This window comes from Rhinopithecus bieti, unplaced genomic scaffold, assembly GCF_001698545.2.
Source record: "Rhinopithecus bieti isolate Rb0 unplaced genomic scaffold, ASM169854v2 scaffold_1058, whole genome shotgun sequence".
Lineage (NCBI taxonomy): Eukaryota > Metazoa > Chordata > Mammalia > Primates > Cercopithecidae > Rhinopithecus > Rhinopithecus bieti.
This window is the reverse complement of record NW_016803341.1, coordinates 760,852-783,284: the sequence shown is the minus strand read 5'-3', so window position 1 is coordinate 783,284 and position 22,433 is coordinate 760,852. Positions and strand designations below refer to the sequence as shown.

The window sequence follows — 22,433 nt, the reverse complement described above, 5'->3', positions numbered from 1 at the left end:
AAAAAAAAAAAAAAAAAAAAAAAAACCTGCCAAACTTCTTGAAGAAGATCACACAAATTTTAAAGCCAGCAGGGATTGACGTAACCTAGTCATGGGTCCACACTTAGGTACCTACAACATGTCGGCTTCCTAAAGCTGATTAATTTCAGGAGTATTTTTTCTTCAAGTAATGAACAAATATGAGATACAAGTATAACCAAATCAGAAATGCAAACAAAAATTCCCAATATTCTTTTATATGCTTTGAAATTATACCATTCAGCTTAAACGGGCTAAAGGAGTCGAGATTAGAAGCAGGACTACAAAAAGCAGTGGTGGCCACGATGCTGTGTTTAAAAACCAATGCCCAAAAAAGAACAAGAAAATGTGAAGGAGGCTTAGACTCCAACTCTGTGGTACTAAAGAAAGTGACTTGTATTGAATGTGTAAGTGAATGCTTGCTTATTCCTTCCAATGGACACTAACTATAGTTCTCTTCTCTTCTAAAAGGCTATTATGTTAATACCTCTTATAACTCAGGCATCTTAGAAACGCAGCATTCAAGATTGATTTAGAAACTATACTGTAAGAAATGGGGACCTGGGAAGTGATATTTATTACATATGATAAACAAAGGGCTACTAATCTTAAGTTATGGAGGGTCATAGTGACTGACTCCCAAGAGCTATTCCACCCCCCTGAGATTAGTCCAAACTAATAGTAATAATCCTCCCACAGGCAGTGACTGATCGAGGAAGAGGCATGTGACCCGATTTCAGACAATGAGGAATGTCTGCTGGGGACTTCTGGGGAAGGTCTCCTCCCATCTAAGAAGGGGTGGGAGGCAGGTAGAGCCTCCTGTCCTCTGGACACTGGGTCCAGATGTGATGCTTGGAGCTGCTGCCGCCATCTTCCACAAGCCTGAGATGAAGCCCACCGGGAGGCCAGCAGAGCAGCACTGGGGGAAGCACCCTGGATGCCCCACCTGAGACTCGCCCTTTGTAAAGTAATAGACTCCCTTATTATTTAAACCCTCAACACAAACTGTTGGTGCTAATTTCAGCCAAAAAATCCATATGATGTATAAGAGCTTTAACAATTATTAAGAAAAATATACGGTGATCAAAATCATAGAAAAATATATGAGTCGGCAATTCATAAAAGACTGAAAAACTAATAAACATGAACCCAATCTTACTAATAATCAAGGTTAGGTTTCTAGATCTGAGGAAAAAAAATCTGCAGGAGTTCCTCATAGGTTTTGGGGCTAAACTTCATTGGTTAAAGGGTTTACAAATAGCTATTCCCAGCCTGTGACTTGTTTTTCTCACAACATGGTGTCTTCTGTCATATAGTTTAATACATAGTCAGATAAAGAATTCTTCCTGGCAGATACATTTTGTGTTGTTAAGAAACTCTAGGCAGGGCACGTGCTTCATGCCTGTAATCCCAGCACTTTGGGAGGCCGATGTGAGTGGATCACTTGAGGTCAGGAGTTCGAGACCAGCCTGCCCAACATGGAGAAACCCCATCTCTACTAAAAACACAAAAATTAGTCGGGTGTGGTGGCGCATATCTGTAGTCACAGCTACTCAGGAGGCTGAGGCAAGATAATCGCTTGAACCAGGAGGCGGAGACTGCAGTGAGCCAAGATTGCACCACTGCACTCCAGCCTGGGCAACAGAGAGAGATTCTGCCTCAAAAAAAAAAGAGCAAAAAGAAACTCTACCCCTACTCCAGTGTTCATCTATATTTTCTTCCAAAGGTTTTAATTTACTTTTCACATTTAGGCATTTAATCTATCTTGAATTTGTGGATGGTATGAAATAAGGATATCCTCTTGCTCTCTCTTCTGTTTGGAAACCCAAATGTCCAATAAAGTTAAGAAAAGTTTCCCAACCATACTGGGAACTGGAAAAATGCAAATTAAAATGAGAAATAAACCAGTTCAGATGAACAAATCTTACTTTTTTTTTGAGATGGAGTCTCACTCTGTCACCCGGGCTCGAGTGCAGTAGCACAATCTTGGCTCACTGCAACCTCTGCCTCCCGGGTTCAAGCGATTCTCTGCCTCAGTATCCCAGGTAGCTGCAATTACAGGTACCCACCACCAAGCCCAGCTAATTTTTGTATTTTTAGTAGAGATGGGTTTTCACCATGTTGGCTAAGCTGGTCTTGAACTCCTGACCTCAAGTGATCCACCCGCTTCAACCTCTCAAAGTGCTGGGATTACAGGTGTGAGCTACCACGCCCGGCCCAGATGAACACAAATTTTAAGAGATCGATAATATCAAATATTGAAGAGGATGTAGGGAAACAAAACTTCATACCCTGCAGGCTGAGTAAACGCCCGTATGCCCATCTGGCAATATTTAATAAAGCTAGAAACGTGCATACCCTCAAATGTGTCCATTCCATGTCTGGCTACACACCCTGGCCTGGAGTTTCCCAGCACCGGCTGCACAAGTGAAACCAAAGCTGAGGCAGGGCCCAGATCTGTTTTGTTTTAATTCCCCAGGTGATTATAATACAGAGGAAGGTTTGAAAACTTTTGCCCAGGAGAAACTCTTACTCATGTGCACGTGAGCTGTTTAGAGCACAAGGTTGTTTAGAGCAGGACTGTATAATAATGAGAGACTGGAAACAACCTAAATGTCCCCAATTAACCACCTGTGGATGGCCACAGAGTACAAATGCCTATGGCAGCTGAAATGAATGTATATGTATTAACATAATACATTTCAAAATCACAATGAAAGGCAAGCTTCAAAAGGATATGTACAGTATAGTACAGTTAAAAAATTCATGCACAATACAATTGATGGCTTATGATACATGCACATATGCTAAAATATAAAACCTAAATGGTAAGCATACACTAACTCCAGGTTGGTGCCTTCTGTGGGGAGAGAAAGAAACCAGAATCGAGAAGGTGGAGGGTTTTGAGTGTATCTAATGTTCTCTTTCTCTATTTCTTCAATTCTCTATGTTAATAGAAAAATTTCGTAATTAAAAAAACAGGCCAAGTGCAGTGGCTCATGCCTGTAATCCCAGCACTTTGAGAGGCCGAGGCGGGTGGATCACCTGAGGTCAGGAGTTCAAGACCAGCCTGGCCAACATGGTGAAACCCCATCTCTACTAAAAATACAAAAATTTGAACATCTAACCACCTCTTACCCCCAATACAAAAATCACCCATAATCCTAGCTACTCGGGAGGCCAAAACAGAAGAATCGCTTGAACCCAGGAGGCAGAGGTTGCAGTGAGCCGAGATAATGCCACTGAACTCCAGTCTGGGTGACAGAGCAAGACTCTGTCTAAAAATAAATAAATAAATAGAAAATAGCCATGGAACAAACTATTGTGGCCATTAAGGAGAAGTTAGAATTTTGACTGCCATGGAAAGACATCTAAAATTGACTGTGAGGTTAAAAAGCAGTTTACAGAATAGTGTATATATATATATGTATATATATATGAACCCATTTGTATTAAATTACATTCATATAAACATATTTACACTATATATAGATATAATGGGCAGAGATTCATATACTTTTAGATGTTAACTTGAATTTGGAGGGATACACACTAAATGACTCTGGAGAGAGAAGTAGGATTGCTTATTCTATTATGTATTATCAGAAAGAAACAGAGCCATTTTCATTAAAATAAACAAACAAGCACTTTAGTAGCAAGCATGAAACTTCAGTTGCTATTTTGGCTCAAGACTGATGTTGGACTAAGTACTTCCAGATTCTACTTTCTCATCTGCAAGAAGTGGGAGGTAACGCTGGCCTCCCCTCCCCTCTTCTTTCTTCTCTCCTCCCTCCCTCTCTTCCTTCCTTCCACCGTTGTGGGCAACACAGTCAATGATTCAAATGGTGTAAAAGGGGTAATAATAAAAAGTAAGTCTCCTTCCCAACCCTAAGCTTCACCCCCTCCCCAGAGGCAACCATTGTAGCCAGGTTCTCACGTCCCTGCCCGGGGAAGTTTTATGCATTGAAAATATACATGTAGGCATATTACCACCTTTACACACTCACACATACTCTCTCTCTCACACTCGAATCACAGCAGAATACAACCCCTCTGCCTTTAAGATAGTGATGATTATCAAATAAGGATGCATGCCCTCATATTTGCTCGATTTCACATAAGTCCCCATTATTCCATCTGAGAGGCAGTGTTAAGCAAGCAGCACAAATTTTCTTTTAAGTAGCTTGAGAATTTGGGGAGAGTTTCACAATCCATAATGAAGTGTCACCGACTCAGGACCGGGAATTTCTGGACTGAAAAATCAGCCTGTAAGTCTAGGTGCAGGCTGACTCGGAAGTTTGGAATTTCTTAATATGATTCCTGCTAACATATCCATCTTTTAAAAAAGCCTCTTTTTATCACAGCTGCCTCTTAGCTTGAGATTCTTCAATGGTTCCCCATAAACCAAAGATAAAGCTCAAACCCCAAGCTAACACTCACAGCGCCAACATGCCCTCCTCTGTTCCCCAGCAGGCCAGCCCAGCCCAGCCAGGCCCCCTGCTCCCTTCTGCATTCCCCTCCTGCATAGCCCCCCCCCTCCCTCCACATTACACTTCCCCACTTTCTCTGCCTCTGGGCGTCTCTACCCTCTGGATTTCAGGAATTACAAAATCCTGGAACTGGAAGGCCATTTACGCAACAAGCACTTATGGAGTACCTACTGTATGCCAGCTCCCGAGCAAGCTGCTTGGAAACAGGTGCCTTGGTCACGTGCGAGTGCTCCTCACAACTTCTGGGGCCTGTCTGCTGATCAGACATTTCCCTCAAATCCAGGGGTGAGGCAGTTCATTTCAATAACAGGCTCTCAGTTTTTTCAGAAGATCCTGTCACTCTTGTGGCGTTACCACTTATCAGAGCTACTCTTGACGTGTACAGCCAGAATTAAACAGACTCCTTTGTTCTTGGTGTTCTATCTTTAGTAATGCTGCTGAAATCTGAGTGAGCATCATCAGAGGCACATGCCACACCAGGGACCCATTCTGAACACACGGCCCATGAGACCCCTGGGTCTCTGTCTTGAGAACTTCAGCCAAGTCAGGTCTTGGCACTCTATCACTTGTGCACCTACATTTTTTGAACAGCAAGACTTACATCAAACCTTGTGAGATCTCATCGGCCCACCTCGACAGATCTTTTTAGATCCTGGTGCTCTTGCCCATGAATTCACAATCCCTGCCAGGTTGGTGTCCCTGTTTCTTGAATGTGAGCCACAGGCCTCCTCCATCCAAGGCAGTCAAAATAACTGAAGGGAATGAAACTGAAAACAGAGCCCTGGGACACGAGACACTTCCCTCTGGCTGCCTTGGACCCACTGCCTGTGTCCTCTTGGGGCCTGACACACACCAGGGGCCCATGCCAGTTCTGAGGCTGCCACCGATTCCAGCACCCAGCCCAGCCCAGCCTTCCATGGCTCCTCACAATCCACACCACCACGCCCACATATTCCTTTGATAACATGATCTAATTATCCTGCCCCTTTTTTCAACAAACACCCTTTCCCTACATAATTCAGTTCATATTAGATTCCTAAAATCGCAGAGGTGATGGAAGGTGATTTAGAGAAATTATCGAATGGGTTTCATCCTCTATAAAACTTTATTGCCCTTATCACTGGAACTTTTGTGGGTTTTTTTGTGCCATTTGAACATCTAACCACTTCTTACCCCCAAAGAACAAGTTCCCTGATAGCAGGAATGTGCCACCCCTGACTGGGGCAGGAGGAACAGAGTGGAGCTGGAAGAGGATCAACATTTAATAGGTGCTCATGCTACACTGGGAAACTGACATGTTTAATCCCCATGAAAACTTTGCTTAGCAATACTAGTATCCCATTTTATAGATGGGCCCACCATGGCCTGGAAAGGCTGGATAATCTGCCCAGGATGATCTGGAAAGGGGTGAGCTCATTGGTCATTCGCCCTAGGCCCACTGACTAAGAGTGGACCACAGTGACAGTAAAAACGTATACAGGAAAACAGAGCACTCAAAACCAACTTTAAAAAGTGGGAAAGGTCCAGAATAAATGTCCAGGTAGCTACAGAATCTGGCCACCACTGTCATCAGGGTGAGGTTCTGCTGCGAATGCCTCATCTCAAACCTTTTGTGCCAAAGCACTCGTTTGATCATCGAATAAACCCACACTGAGTACCGACTGTGTGTCAGGCACCGAGGGGGCTGAGGGTGGTGGTGGATGAGATCCAGTCCCTGTCTTGGGGCACTCACTGTCTAACGGGGGAGGCAGGCTTGGAAACAACATGGGCAGTCCCCAGATAGACATCGGCACACACAGGTAGCTGCCGTCTAATCCTGGCTGGGATTCCCAGCGAGGGCTTCCAGAGGAGATGGTGTTTGAGCCGACTCACAAAGGCCTGGCAGTCGACGGAGGGCAGAGGGTGGCTTGAGGTAGTGGGAAGAGCAGGTATCCAGACATCAGGGCCACATGCAAAGGCCCAGGGCCCAGCAAGAGGGAGGAGAGGAGGATGGCAGGATTCTCCAGGGCTAGAGTGGGGCACAGGAGAGGCAAGAGCAGGGCAGGTCAAAGAAGGGACTCCTGGCATCCAGAGGTGCCTGAAGGGCGTGGATGCCATGTGAAGCACCATTGACCTTGATGTCACAGGGCCCAGGGCAAAGCTGCCACAGGTGCACGCTGCTGCCTCCTGCTTACAGGGGATGAGGCCTGGGGAGCTGAGCTCTGACCTGGGGGTAGGGCCTCCAGACTTGGGCAGCACTGCCATGGCCACCTCCTAGACGGAGAAAGCAGGGTGGACTGAGCACGAAGGGGGAGAGTGGCGAGAAGAGGGGTTCAATGACACGAACACCCGTGTGGCCTTGGGGAAAAGGGGGAGCAGTGGAGAACACCCGTGTGGCCTTGGGGAGAAGGGGGCGCGGACATCGGGGAGCAGGTTTGCCGCACCCGTGAATGAACAGAAGACCTTCTCCCAAACAGTGCCAGGACACCCTGGGCGACGGATTCACCAGTGAACACAGATCTTTTCATGGCAATAAAATACATTCTGACATTTAACATAAGAGACTGCTGGGGACGGCACAGGAAGAAGTCATTTCTCAGCAAGGAGCTGCTGAGGCTGGCATTTCCGGTGCCTGCAGGAAGCTTGTTCTCCTTGGAAGGAGCAGCTGGCTGATGCCGAGGCTCGGGCCTCCCTCATTGGGAGCTCAGGGCCTAGCTGGGGGTCTTGATGAGCACATGATACAATCACTGCCTGTTCCCTGCTTCGAGTGGATGCAGCCAGGCAGCCTGGAGGGACCTTCAGGGCTTCCTGCCCTCCCCATGCCCACACCTACCCGGAGTCTAAAGGGTCAGCTTTATAGATGTGCTTGCTGAGACAACACCTCAGTCTCTACCTCCCTAAAGCCCCTGCCCCACCCATTACTGTCAACAAGATGTGTCTATTCCCCTGGCCACTGCCCCTCTGGGACCTGGGACCTGGCCCTCCTTCCTGCTGGTAACTGCTCCCGGTACCCCTCCCCCAAGGCCCATCAAGAAGCCTGTGGGGCCGGCAACCCCTGGAATGGACTCTGCTCACAGAGACTGGTGGCTGGACCTGGGGGTGTGTATTTTTCCAATGCCTCTTCTACTGACCTTTAATTACACTGTTTGCCCAGCTTCCCAAACCATTAACTTCACCTCGCAGCAACCATACGTCAATTAACAGAGGGCCCGCTCTGAGCTTGAGCTCCTGAACACAATTAGGCGTGACAGTCCACAAATAAGAAAGAACTGGAGAATTAATTAAGGTCTAAGCAAATTAATTACCAGTCCCCAATCGATTCCGATGCCAGCACACATGCTCCTGGGCTCACTGTCTTTCCTAACATCTCCAAGTATAAATGGAAACTGAGATCTCCCACACGATTGCTGTTCTAGACCAGAGGCACAGCATCGCCCTGAAACCACCTCTCTGCAAGGGGGCAGAAATGGCTGCAGTGAGCATCCCAGGGCTTCCCACGTACTCAGCACATGTGTGTGTACACGCATCAGTCATGTGACACAGGCGTGTGCACACACACTCTGAAAAACTAGGGGAGGAACCTGGAGGCAGAATAGGGAGGATACTGCGTAGCCTTGGCTGCCTCTGGGCCACACTGCTCAGTTTCTCAGCTATAGGGGTGAGGGGTTATCTCAGAGGGCTTGAAATAGCCCTGGGCTGGGCCTGGGAGGCCTGGGCTCTGGCCAGCTCAGTACCACTTTCAGCAAGTCTGACTTTGTTCATTCTTCTGTAAGAAGGTGATGGCATGCTCTGCCTTCAGACCCTCCCGGCACAGAATGAGGAGAACCGAGGGGGAGGAGAGAGGCCTGCTGGAGAATATGAGGGGAGCCGTGCAGCACCCAAGAGCTCTGCAAACCTCAAGGAGGCCTGCAGTCACAGAGGTCCTGGTGGGAAGGGGCTGAAGGAGGGTCTCGTCAGAGGCCTTATTTCCAGATGAGGAGACAGTGGGTAGAATGGGGTGGGAGTGGTGGAGTTTGGTGTGCGGTCCAGGTGAGTGTGTCTCAGGCCACTCTTAGGCAGTGTGTAGCCCACCTCCCAGGCTTCAGGCTGGAGCCTGCAGAGGAGCTGGCAGAGCCTTGGGAAGAAGAAGTTGACTCCTGGGGCTTCCTTGTTCCCTAGAGCTTGAGTTCCCAACCTGCTCAGAAGTGTGAGAGTCTGGATGTGGCCTCTGACCACAGGGCACAAGCCTCTTCAGGACCCCCCATCACCCTGAAGACCCCCTTCAACTCCACTCACATCCCAACAACGGGGTTTAAATATGATCACTGCCAATTTCCCCAGCACCTTCCCCTGTGCACTCACTGCTGAGTCCCATCTCTGCAAGCAGCCTAGAGGGACAGGGGACCCTCCACGAGGTCAAGCACAGCCTGAGCCAGCTTCTTGGTCACCTTTAACAGTGGCCCAGCTAGGTCTGGCCTAGCCTGCCTCGGAGAGCTGGAGTGAACTCCAGGCAGGACCTAGGCCCTGCCAGCACCCAGTGCAGCGTAGGGATACTCTGGATAAGGTGAAGAGAGGCCAAGTACAGGGACTGGACAGTGGCCTTGAGAGGACCAGCGGGCTTTTGAGTCCCTGGTGGGTAAGGGCCATACCTAATCATCTCAAAACTGTGTCAGCATTGACTAGGGCAGTCCGCAAGTGCCCACCTGCAGATGAGAGGGATGGACATGGGGACTAGAGAGATGGAAGCCTGTGTGGTGGGAGGGGAGGCTGGGGCTGGGGCAGAAGGCAGGCAGGCACCCAGCCAGGACTCAGCAGCCAGGCGGAGGAAGAAGCCACAGAGGGCCTGCCTCTCCCTGGATCCCGGCGAGCTAGGACTGTCAGGGCTGCAAACCACATTATGCAAGCTGCAAGGGATGTTCACGATCTCAAGACTACAACAGTGGCTGCACCTGTGCCAGCAGCTGAGGCCTCATTCCCAAAAAGAAGAGGGGAGGGGAATTGCACTAGAGTCTGAAGAGGGGCAGGTCAGAAAGTCTCAGACCCAAAGCAGGGACCCTCCTCCTAAAACAGTCCCAGAGAGGTTAAGACCACTCCAAGGTCACACAGCAAGATGGCCAGTAGGGCTGGAATGGGCCGCCGGCAAAGTTCTTATCTAAAGCTTGGCTAAGGACAGATTACATCTTGGCCGAATCCCAGATCCAGCCCAGTGCAGCCGAGCGCTGCCCCTTCTCAGACTGCATCTGACCCTCCAGGCTGAATGGCCAGGAACAGCAGTTGGGCAGCCGTGTTTGCTTTATTAGGCCTCTTAACGAAGTCAGATCTAAAGGGTTATTCCATTAATGGCCCACGACAGAAATAGCTGAAAGTTCATTAAAAGTGTGGAGTTGCTATAGCAATTATCTGGGCTGGCTGAGGCTAAGCCAGGTGGCTGGTTCTGGGAGTTCATTAGTCTCTGGGTCATCCAGGGGTGGGGCTGCCCAGCAATGACCTCTCAGCCTCTCACAGGGCTTTGCAGGTGCTTCAAAGCACCTTCCTCTCAGTGGAAACTGGTTTGTGGCCTCACTTGCTCCTCCCAGAGCTCTGGGCTGTAGGAAGGTGGGTACTGGTACCCACATTTTACAGATGGAGAAGCAGGGCCCTGGAGATGATGATCAGGGTCAGGACCATGAGCCTGGGTCTGACTCCGGCTCTTCAGACTGTGCCTTGGTACCACAGAGGTCACAAGTCCTCATGCCCTGTGCTGGCCTGTCCCCGTTGTTGTCCTCTGGCACAGATGGGGAGCTCTGCTGTTATGGTTTAAGCACTGGTTTACCCTTCTCTTTTGACAACTATGCACTGCCTTACGCTGTTCTCAATACCAAAGGCTTGAAACCTAGACTAGCAGAAGCTTCCAACCTTCTCTTGTGCCAGGAACCACTCTGGCTTCACTCTGGTGAAGCCTATGGAGCCCTCTCAGAATAATGTTTCTAAATGCATAAAACAAAACACATAGGATCACGGGGATCATCCTGAAAGAAATTACCAAAATATTGTGATATAGTAATAGATGTTTTTTTTTTGTTTTGTTTTGTTTTGTTTTTGAGACAGAGTCTCACTCTGTTGCCAGGTTGGATTGCAGTGGCGTGATCTCGGCTCACTGCAACCTCCAACTCCCTGGTTCAGGTGATTCTCCTGCCTCAGCCTCCTGAGTAGCTGGGATTATAGGCCTGCACCACCACACCCAGCTAATTTTTGTATTTTTAGTAGAGATGGGTTTTCACCATGTTGGCAAGGATGGTCTTGATTTCCTGACCTCGTGATCCACCTACCTCGGCCTCCCAAAGTGCTGGGATTACAGGTGTGAGCTACCACACTCAGCCTAGATGTGCTTTTTAACTAATGAATTAAAAACAAGATCTATCAGTTGATGTATTAAATATGAATTAGTGGACAGGCATGTCCACTAATCCCAGCCTCTAATCCCAGCACTTTGGGAGGCCGAGGCAGGTGGATCATGAGGTCAGGAATTCGAGACCAGCCTGGCTAACATGGTGAAACCCCATCTCTACTAAAAACATAAAATTAGACGGGCATGGTGGTGCATGCCTGTAATCCCAGCTACTTGGGAGCCTGAGGCAGGAGAACTGCTTGAAGCTGGGAGGTGGAGGTTTGCAGTGAGCCAAGATCGCGCCACCACACTCCAGCCTGGGTGACAAGAGCGAAGCTCTGTCTCAAAAGAAAAAGAAAATATGAATTAGTGTTGATCATAAATAATATTTTAAGATCTCTGTAAGAACTGTAATGTGCCATGAAAACATCTGTGATTTCTACTGGTGACAAAGTCACAGGTCCTGCTTCTGACTGTGGTTTGCTGCCTACATTCGTAATGGAAGGAAATGTTAAAAGGCAGTTAGAGGTTAATGTAAATCTTTTCTCTGACCAAACTCACTGGATCCACAGCATTCTGTCTACTGATCCCTTGGGGGTCTGGGACCCCAGGCTAAGAACCTCTATGCTGAAAGCAGAATCTCAGCACAGAGCTGGTCAGTGGAACCCCGTGACCTGTCTTTTAGCTACACATTTTGCACCACTTCTCCCAGCTGGGTACCCCCTGGGCATCAGGAGAGGTGTGGAAGGGTCGTCTGTCTTGCTGGGAGCCCCGCGGTCCCCCACACCCACCCACACCACACATCTATGTGCTGTGCAGGTCTTACCTACAGCAGGGAACGGCACAAACCTCTGGATGAGAAGGCGGGTGGCTGGGGTGAACTTGTTGGCTTTCTGAACCAGGACATTAAGGCCCACCTTTGAAAGAAAAAAATAAAAACACAGAAAAAGTACATGATGCTGCAGTGGCTTGTGGGAGGAGGCGCAGAACTGGAGGAAGGGCAGAGAGTGGGGGATGTCATCTTTCCCCACAATTGCACCTCACACCCCTAATCCGAGCGTCACCTGAGGTTGCAGAGCTCCAGTGTCGCTGCATAAAGTACCACTGCCCAGTCATCCCAGGCAACTGGCCCATAAGAGGGAGAAGTAAAGCATCAGACACATACACACACATTTACACACTCACACACACACACTGCAGAGGAGAAAAGGGATGGGATGATGTGGCAGTTGCTGGTAAAACGATACATACTCCATGAATAAAAGAAGTGTAGGAAGGCCTCATTCCCACCTTAGCCCTAAGCACTACCTTTCTGAAATCCCATGGTACACCCAGGTGTGGGCCCAGCCAGACCATAAGGGCTCAGGACAGGGAGACCCCCACACCTGCCCACAGGCTGCAGGACTAAGCAGTGTAGCTCAGGGCAGGATGGAGGGTGAGGTGGATGTCCTGAACTCACTGTCATTGCCTTCATACCTGTCATCTGGCCCAGGATGCCAGGTGCCCCACCCAAGCCCCTGGCTGGGGTCTTCATCACTCCAGTCCATCCCCTAGGCTCTTTCACCTTTCGAGAGCACAGGCTTTCTGATGTCTGCCACACCAGCTCCTCTCTATGACCAACCTGCCTGAGAAGGTATCATCTCCTTCCCGCAGCAGCCTTGGCCTCCATAACCTCACTTCCCCAGTCCCCCAACACCCCACATTCAACCCCGAGAACTGCTGCTCATCAGATGCTCCGTAGCCTTCCAGTCATGGGGCCTTTGCAGTGCTGGTCCCTGTGCCTGGGATGCCTCCCTCCTCCACTCAGTCCACACCTGTTCTTTCGGGCCCGCCCAGGAGTTCTACCTCCAGTGTCACTTACTAGCAGTGGGACCTTAGGCAGGTAAGTCATTTCATCTTTCTCTGCCTTGGTTTACCTATCTGTAAAAAGGGATAGTAATACCTACAACATCCCAGGGCTGGTATAAGAATGTATGTAAAGTGGTGGGTGTGAGCTTGGCATATAAGAGACCTCAATAAATGAAGCTATATAATCATGATGTCACCGGACCAGGAGAAGTGACTGCACCTTTTTCATCTTTGTATGTCCACTACTTAGGGCTACACTCACTGGCACATAGTACACGCTCAATAAATTGGTGACTCAGGAATAAATGCAGGAACCAACAAACATATGACTGCATGGAGAAGACAAAGGCTGGGAGTGGGGCTTTGCGGAGGAGAGAAAGATGGGGTTGGGCTAGGCAGAGGAAAAGGACTTTCTGGTGGAGAAATGCATATGAGTGCAGGCCTGGAGACAGAAAAGGCAAGATGCATGAAACCAGAAAAGGGGTTGGGTTGCAGAGGCCTCTGCTTCCCCAGACAGTGGTCAAAGCCAGCCCCCTGTGCTGTCTTTCCTGGGGAGCGTGGGAAGAGCCGTGGCAGGACTCCTGGCCTCATGGGCCAGGGCAGCCTGCTCTCAGGTCTGGCACACCTGGTGGCTCAGCAGGCCACCCTGTGCCCTCGGGCCTGGCTCTGGCCTTAATGTTGTGGGTGGTTGGGGAAGACGCAGAGCCTTGGGAAGGCCTCCAGGGCTGCCAGGTGCCTGCCGCTGTTGAGGCAGGGTGCAGCAAGGCAGAAACAGCCCAGGCCAGGCTGCGACTGTGAGATCCAGGAAGACAAGGAAGTGCTGGTCCGCCAGCCCCGGGGCAGTGCAGCATTCCGTGGAGCCAGAGTGCTTCCTGGCATGCCCACCCTGGGCTCTCGGGAACACAGCCCCCATCTTAAGTCTCAGGCTGATCCTCAGAGTCCAATCCTTGGTCTCCCAGCTCGCTCAAGGGAAGGCTGGGAGGCAGCCAGGGGCATCACGGCGTGGACTCACTTGAGTGGTACAGTGGGCAGGGCTGGGGAGCTGCCGGTTCACACTGGGCCTTGCTGCCCCCGCCACACGAATGGAATTCATCAAGTCCAGGAGCGAGTGACTCAGAAATGGCCTCCCTCACCCCCAAAAAAGTGCAGTGAGAGAAAGCGTGGGAGGAGGCTGGAGGACACACAGATGGGCAGTAGCGATGAAGAGGAGGGGGCTTGGGAGAAGTCAGTAAGCACCTCCTACGTGAGGCCACTCAGCACATATTCACATGAAATATCTTAATGAGATCCCCACGACAAGTCTTTTGGATAGACCAAGTTGGCCCTTTTTACAGATAGAGACAGGTCCAGAGAGGTTGAACAATTTTGCCCAAGGACAGACAGCTGTCATGAGGCAAGTAAGGCTAGGATTTGAACGCAGGGACTGCTAATTCCAAAGCCCTGCTCCTAACCACAGTGCTCTCGACCTTCCCATTGTCTCCCACCTGAGGGAGCGATGCTTTCATATCTGCATGCCTTTGAACGGCACATCTGCATAGCAAGCACCTCCCTGACAATGGCCACCTTGGGGCTGGGGTCCAAATGAGTGGAAAACAGAAGGCAACTCCTGCAGGGAAGACAGGGCCCTTGAACCATCCCTGCCCCCAGCAGCCAGAAGTCAGAAGATCTGAGTTCAAAATCCTGCATGACAATTTAAGAAGATACAGGAAGTGCTGGAAGAGGCGGGGAGCAGGAGCCATTCAAGGAAGTGAGCAGAGGGGCTGGGACCCTTCCCCATGACAGCCTCTTGGGGGTAGGCAGGGCTGGAGAGCAGTGGGAGGGAAAGGAGGAAAGGTAGCCATCACATTTGCCTCCCTCTCTCCAAAGCCTCCCCCTCCCTGGTTGGCCATTCTTCCCACTGGCTAGGACTGGCACAGCTCAGAGTGTAGGGAGGAAGAACGAAGAGAGAAAACAATGTTCTTGTCCCAGGTTTCTTCTGGGCTCTCCTTCCCTGAAAGTCACCAGGTCTCCCAGCATGGATAGGGTGACTTTTAGTGCGGTACACATATGTTTCTGAGAGCATGGCCAACATGCCTGAGACCGAGAAAGGGGCTGGGGACCAGCAAAGCAGGGAGGAGACCTGGGCATGTGTGTAGCTGTGAGCTCACAAGGAGTCAGTGAGGTCACAATGCCCACTTGTCAGTGATGGGCCCAGTGGCAGGGAGGGCATGGACACAGAAGAGGCAAAGGGCCACTTACCCTCACCCCTTCCCAGGCCCCAGCCCAGGTCTTACTGCCGCAGCACCTAGGACAGCCACAGCCTGAGAAGAACCCAAGATGGCTGCAGACCAGGGGTTGAGAGCCTGTCTGTTCTGGTTCCTCAGGGCCCTTTGGCCTGGAACATTTGGTAGAGCCCGTTAAAATGAAAAAGCCAAGAGGCTGGTGGCGCTGAATGCCAGCTCGTTTTCCCTGGCATGGTGGGTCCTGTTTAAGGGAACCAGCTGGTATTAATGGCACACAGCTCATCACAAACAGCAGCTAGCGATCAGAAAAATCAGAGCTAATAATCGGGTTCAGGAAAGATAATGAGATGTGGAACAATTACTGCTGAGGGTCCCCCAGGATCTGTTTTAACAGCATCCAAATAAGCCACAAAATAGAAATTAACCAAACAGGAGCTCCATTTTGGTAGATGGGGAAAACAAACAGGGTGTGGATTTTGCACAAGAATTTCTCCTATGGCCATCAGACGGGGTTTCTGGGAAAACCAGGGCTCAGGCCCCAGAAGACATCAGCAATATCCTGAAAGAGGGAATAGGCCTTCTTGACCACCTATCTCCAAGGTCTGGCTACTGGGCCAGTGAATTTGCCATGAGCAGCTGACAGGAGACCAGGGGAAAGGGAGGGAAGGCCAGCTTCCTGATAGTCCCCATAGAGATGGGAACAGGGTCAACCAGCAGCAGGAGCTGTGGGTAGGGTGGGAGCTGCATGACACCAAATCTTTAGTGTCATGAGCTACACAGTTGGTGGCTGTAGCCTTAAGAACCAAGGGCTTTCTGGGCCAACAGGCCAGCAAGGAGACACTGGATGGAGCTGGAAAAATGCCTGCATCCCTCTCCCCGCATCTGTGCCCTGACTCCAGCCTGAATATCCGTTGCCTGGTGGATGCCTCTATGTCCAAGGGCTCTAGGCATTCCACCTTCTCGCACCTCAAATGAAGGTTGTCTCGCTCTTCCTCACCCACACCCCAGCCTCCTCGCCCATTTCCAGCTCTGCTTCTCATGCCAGAGACCTCAGAGCGTTCTGGGCAGAAGCCTCCTGGGGCCCACGTGTAACCATGGCTCCCTGGTGCATCTCCCGGATATCATGAATGCAGCTGTTTGCTCTCCCTGCTCCCCCGACTCAGCACGCAGCCTCTGTCCCAGGATGACTGCGTGCCTCCTAACCAGGCCCCCTGCTTCCATTCTTGCCCCCATCCATCTGTTCTCTACAGCAGTCGGAGTGAAGTCTGAAAACACATGGCAACTTGCTTAAAGCCTTCAGTGGTACTGGAGGAGCCACACAGCCCTGCAGGACTGCCTGGCTTGCTTGAAAGGCTCTGGCTACCTGTATGAGGAGGTGCCGTGAGGGAGTGGGTCCAAGGGTCATGAAGCCTCCTGAGGAAGGGGATGCCTGCCTGACCCCTGAGTAGGAGGCTAGGAAGGGAGCGGGACTCCGCCGAGGATCAGAAGAATGAAATACCAGGTCGTCTGCGGGGCACTCAGACAACAGTCCGCAGACTCTACTGCAGAACAATGGAGGAAGGGGCATGCCTAAAAGGAGGGCACCTCTTGGGCGATAATAATGTAACCAAGGGTTAGGGGTTTGTGTGGGCACTGGGGGCAAGGGTTGGAGAAGGTCAAAGAATCGCTGAAGTACCAAAACTATCCACCAGAGGGCACACTTGATAGAACACATTGGTAGTCAAGTAGACCCAAGACCCTCCATGGAGGTCAATTGTTCCCCAACCCCAGCCAGCCTGCTGCTTGGCAATGGGGTCAGCAGCAAAGTAGCCAAGTAGCTGGGACAGAGTTCTGCACAGGCTAAAACATCAGTTGCTCCAGCTGTGACCAAGTTGCTTGTTTGCTGACAACAGTGACCAACCCTGACTCCTGAACCATGCCCCACAAGGGCCAGGGGGCTACCTGCTAGGAAATCAATTACACAGACCCCTTCTACACAGGAGGCGGCAACAACTTGTCCTCCCTAGAAAAGACACAGAGCTGCTTTCTGTGTCTGACTCGCACTGCCAGCATCACCATCTGCAGGCTTCTGAACACTGCAGATTCTCTACAGGGTCCATGCGATGGACCCTCCAAACCCAAAGCCACTCCCTGAACACAGCAAGACAACAGTCTGGTCCAGGATTCCCAGGTGCTGTCATCCCCCTACCTCCCTCCAGCCTGGAGAAGAACAGAAGGGCCTGAGGTACACCCTCCACCACAGAGCCAGCCAGGCCCTGTCTTGCAGGCGGCAGGGCATGCTCTGGGCCAGGGACAAATATATGCCACTGACTTGACAATGGCCAGAAAACACAGGCCCAGGAACTAAGTATGAAGGTGAGCAGAGGGTTGAATTCTGTTACACCTAAAGAACCTCTCAAAAAATGTCTTCCAGTCCCCACTGCTCTCAGGGTACCTGGGGAGGGACTTGTCTGCCAGGCGCCATGATAATAGCTCCTCCAACCTAGAAGCTGAGAACAGCACTTGGCTTCTCCCCTCCCTATGCCACGGGGGGTGCAGTAGGAAAAAGGAAAAAGGGGTCTCTGTGTGTGATTAGGCCTCGATAGGCCCTGTCACTTACTTCACCTCCGTGCCTCAGTCTCCTCATCTGTAAAATGAGGATGAGCACCTAAACGATGTCTGGCGCGCTGCAGGCACTCTGGAAGTGCTAGCCATTATTACAATTCTCATGACTACTTTCCAGTCTGACTATCCAGGGGACACAGAGTTGTCAGTAAGCAATGGGAACTGGAAGGTGTACAGGTTCAGTACCCAGGGATCCCCTGGAACCCCTCCTTCTATGCCAGTGTCTGGTAGTGAAGGTTAACAGCTACTGCATCCTACACAGAAAGAACCCCTCAGGGCCCAGAACCCTTGGGAATGGAGTTCAGCACTGCCCCAACAGGGAAAAACCTCAGCCAGCTAAGACCTAGCTGGAAGGGAAGGGTGTGAGGAATGGGCATGAAGTGCCTCTCATCATGTGGCTCCCCCAGGCAGCTCCTGATTGGTCCCACATCACTTCATCCCTGAGTCTTCCTCTCCAGCCCCACATCCACCCTCATCCAGGCCCCTCGTCCATGAGGGTGGCCCCACCCCTTCTCCTCCAGCCCACTTCCACCTGCACCATCTGAGACACCCAGCAGATGACACCCAGGCAGGGCTCCAGGCATGGCCTCCTTCCTCCTGAGCAAGGCACTCACAGTGCTTCTTGACTGGCCCTGATCCTCCTCCACTCAGGATCACCATCACTCCCTACCCGGTGGCCACCCTCCTGCTCTGAGCCCGGAGTTGGTCATGCTCTCCTGTGCGCCTCTGCCTGTGTGGTGCCCTCTCTCTGGAACACCCGCCCTGTCTGCCCCTTGCTCTCTCCACTCTGTCCGATGAGTCAGCCCTGTGTGAAGTAGGGGCCCCTCCCCTGCTTCCACCACACCCTGGGGTCACCTTAATCATAATTCTGATTATACTACAGAACGTTCTAGCTTCCCCTCTCAGCGCCTTGAAGGACACCCCAGTCCCTGCAGCCCCCAGCGCCTGCAAAGTACCCGCACATCACAGTCCCCCGATGGGAGTCAAAGGGTCTTACTTCCTCTCACCCTCGGGTAGCCGGGGGCCCAGTTGAGGGCCGCCCACAGAAGTGCTTAATGCAAACTCTCGAACTAAAAAACAGTGAGGATTGAGAGAGGCTTCCTTTGTTAAAAGACAGCAAACTGTTAGATTTCAAAAATAACTTAAGACGGGATTTCTTTTTTATTCTCAAGCAAGCAGCCAGACATTGCCAAATCTATTTAGAAGGTTCACCAAAAGGCTGCTAATCCCACCCTGGTGGTCCTGCAACCAGCAGGAGTCTTCATTTGAGGGCATGCAAACTGGGGATCCCTGATCCCAGGGTTGCTGGCCAAGGTCAGGGCTCCTCTGAGTGGGGGAGGGGGCTCTCCAGGGCCATGGAGGAAGCTGGCCTCCACTCCAGCTCGCCCTCTGTCCCAACGACCTGCTTGCAGCCTGTAGGCCCCCATCCATGCCACCTGCTTGTAGGGACTCGTTTTAATTAATGCCAGAGCTGGGCCAACCACTGGGGCCATGACACTTGTTTGCAGGTCATCTCCTCCTAACAGGTTCGCCCTGGGAGGGGATTTGTCACTAACTGAAGCAGAGATCAGTTAATGAGGCTGCGGGACCTGGGGTTCCAGAGAACAAGGGAAAGGAAAATAAAATAAAGTCTCTTTCTTCAGAGGTTTTGTGACTTACACACACAAAAGAAAAGCAAGCAAGCTGCTGATTTTCCAAGTCAGAAACTCCACTCCATCTGCCGGAGTTAGACCCTCGCTGTGTGAAGACGTCAGGAGGAGGGAAGCCGCCACCGCTAGGACTCACAGATAGGAGGGGCCTCAAGGCCAGCAATCAGTCAGTGGCCTAATTAATAAGTATTTATGGGGCAGTGCCCTATGCTCCACTCCATGGGGGAGAAGCCATGGTGCCTGTCCCTGGCTAACTTGAAATTCAGTGGGGATGGGGCTCAGACTGCAGAACACTGAGGGGACAGGGACATGGTATGACTGAGTGTGAGTGGGGAGGACAGGGGTTTCCAGGACTTGTGGGGAGGGAGAGTGCTACAGGCTGGAGTGGTTGGGGAAAGCCTTTTGAGGGGTGCTGGAGCTCACAGGGAGGAGAAAGGAGGGAGGCCCCAGCACAGACACAGCCCCACGTGAGGCCCCAGCCCCTGCTCAGCAAGAACTCAGCTCTGGGAACCCCAGAGGGCTCCAAGTCCCCCAATAACTCTGTCTTCAGAACCCATACCCCACAAATCTGTGTTAGGTTTTCCCTGGCAAGTGGTTGGGATGGAGCGGCTGATGGTCCTTCAGGTGGGGCAGTGAGGACTGGACACACAGAGAGCTCGGAGCTCTCAGAAAAAGCTGAGTGATTTTTTACTTTTTTTGAGACAGGGTTTTGCTCTGTCGCCCAGGCTGGAGTGCAGTGGTGCAATCATGGCTCACTGCAGCCTTGACCTCCTGGGCTCAAGCGATTCTCCCACCTCAGCCTCCCAGGTAGCTGGGACTACAGGTGTGCACCACCATGCCTGACTAATTTTTTTGTATTTCTTGTAGAGATGGGGTTTTGCCATGTTACTCAGGCTGAGAAGCTGATTCTTGGCCTGCAGAGGAAGGAAGTCCACCAGGACAATGATCCCCTTCACTCGAGCCTTTCCATTCAGGGCCACTCAGCATCCTTCCCCATGTAGCCTCCTCCTTTCACCCCACCCCTGAGTCTCAAAGAAGGGAAGGGGATTTTTGAGCTGCTAAGCCAAGCAGACCATCAGTTCCTCTCATCACAAGGAACAAGGAGGAGGTGACAGTCCTTTCTCCCACTCAGGAGAGCCTTTGGCCTTCACCCAGCAAGTCCCCAGAATCAGGGACCCCCAATTTGTCTGACTCACAAATGAAGTCTCCTGCTGGGCTGCAGGACAAGCTTGGTGGCAGGTCAGTAGTCTCTTGGTGAGCCATCTGAATAGGTCTGCAATGTCTGGCTTCTTGCTTTTATGAAGACATAAGGATTTGGGAAAGAGATCTTGAGCATGAGATGGGACATCCCACTTCACAGCTATTGGGAGATGACTTGGTCTATGTGGGAGTGAAATAAATGAGGCCATTTCAGGACAACCCCAAATCCCTCCTTTAGAAGAATGGTGAATTAAACCGTGGTATATGGTACAATGGGTAATATACAGCTGTGAACTGTTATTATACAGTATTTACTTAATGGCACTGGAAAGATGAGGAAAGTGGGTTTTACCAAAAGGTTATTGTATGTGAATTCTTCATTATATGTGAATGTTTTCTTTGTCATTAGAGATAAGATATTGCTATGCTGCCCAACGTGGCCATAAGTGATCCTCCCATCTCAGCCTCCTGAGTAGCTGGGATTACAGGGGCACACCACCTTGCCCAGCTGAACGGTTTTGGAGTTTTTTAATTTTTAAACTTTTTTATTATTTATTTATTTATTTATTTTTCTGGAGATGGAGTCTCACTCTGTCGCCCCAGGCTGGAGTGCAGTGGCGTGATCTCAGCTCACTGCAACTTCTGCCTCCCAGGTTCAAGCGATTCTCCTGCCTCAGCCTCTCAAGGAGCTGGGATTACAGGTGCCCATCACCATGCCAACTAATTTTCGTATTTTTTTAGTATTGACGGGGTTTCACCACGTTGGCCAGGCTGGTCTTGAACTCCTGATCTCAGGTGATCCACCTGCCTCGGCCTCCCAAAGTGTCGGGATTACAGGCGTGAGCCACTGCGCCCAGACTTTTCTTTTTTTAAATGGGGTCTTGCCATGTTGCCCAGGTTGGAGTGCACTGGCTGTTCACAGGTGTGATTATAGCACACTATACACTCCAACACCTGGGCTCAAGTGATCCTCCCACCTCAGCCTCCTGAGTAGCTGGGACTACAGGTGTGCCCCGCTGTGCTCAGCTATGTGAATGTTGTTTGGTTTTCATTTTCTAATTATTTTTTCTTACCAGTTACATTAATGTATTGTGTAATGAATGAAATGACAGAGTTGTGAAGGGGCCCTCCGCCCTCTGGAGTTGGCTATAGAAGGCCATCCTAGTGGGGATCCAGAGAGAGCCAGATGTAGGCACAGGGGTGGGCTCAGAGGTGGGACAAGTGTGCAGAAGGTCCTGGCAGCTTGAGCGTCCACTCTGGCTCTGGCCCAGGGCTCTGACTGTGTCACTTGCCCCGGCCTCCTCTGGGAAGCAGGGAGCCACATCTACCATACCCTCACCCTCAGTCTCTGAACCTCCCCTACTGAGTAGCTGCTCTGGCCTCAAAGTACTGTGGAGACTCAGCGTGAGCCTAATGCCCCTGGCTCTGGGCACTGACAGGTCTTCAGGAGGAGCTGGACATGTGACACCAGTAAGGCCACAGAGAGGGAACAGCAGCGCCCCGGTAGCTGAGCAAGAGCTCAGGGGAGCAGGCACATGGGCGGGCCTTGCAGAGTCATTCAGAGGCGACCCCCCAACTCCAACCCAGCCACGTTATCGAGCATGAGGAGCGGCCTTCTGAGCAGAGTGCTGGGCAACTGTGGCCCCACTCAAGACAGATGTCCTGCCTCGGCGCCCCCGAGCACCACCTCACCTTCCTGCCTGCTCTTCATAACGGGGAGCACCGGGTTGTGCTCTGTCTACTGGAGCCTCTTTTTGGCCTGGAAAGCCTGTCCTGACTCCCTACCCACGGAAACCTGTCTCCCACATCCTTGCCCAGCCTGGCCCTCAGGTAAGCATCCACTTGCAATGCTGAGCGGGGTGGCCCCAGGGCAGCAGAGTCAAGAAGGAGCAGGGGAGGGAGTACTCACAGCAATGGAGACGGCACTGATGACAGCTCCCAGGTAGCCCTGGATGAACTTGGATACAGGTGAAGGCTGGAAAACAGAGGCAGAATTTCAGGCCTGCTGGGTGCCAAAAGCTCCCATACTTCCCCTTATAAGCTGTCCCAGCCAGCAAGAAGCATCCTGCCCACCAGC

The 22,433-nt window shown here is 51.1% G+C and overlaps 1 protein-coding gene across 4 annotated transcripts in view; it reads right to left on the bottom strand.

The window, feature by feature from the left end:
• The window catches only part of SFXN5 (sideroflexin 5), a 133,993-nt gene that overhangs the window by 36,635 nt on the left and 74,925 nt on the right, over positions 1-22,433 (bottom strand). For all 4 annotated transcript variants that reach the window (XR_001886485.1, XM_017876725.1, XM_017876714.1 and 1 more), the window contains exons 9-10: positions 22,266-22,331; positions 11,660-11,750 (exon numbers count right to left, since the gene is read on the bottom strand). Coding sequence is in view for 3 of the 4 variants with exons in the window: in XM_017876725.1 (XP_017732214.1) it covers positions 11,660-11,750; positions 22,266-22,331 (157 nt within the window). In the remaining variant the exon portion in view is untranslated. The remainder of the gene's footprint in view (positions 1-11,659; positions 11,751-22,265; positions 22,332-22,433) is intronic.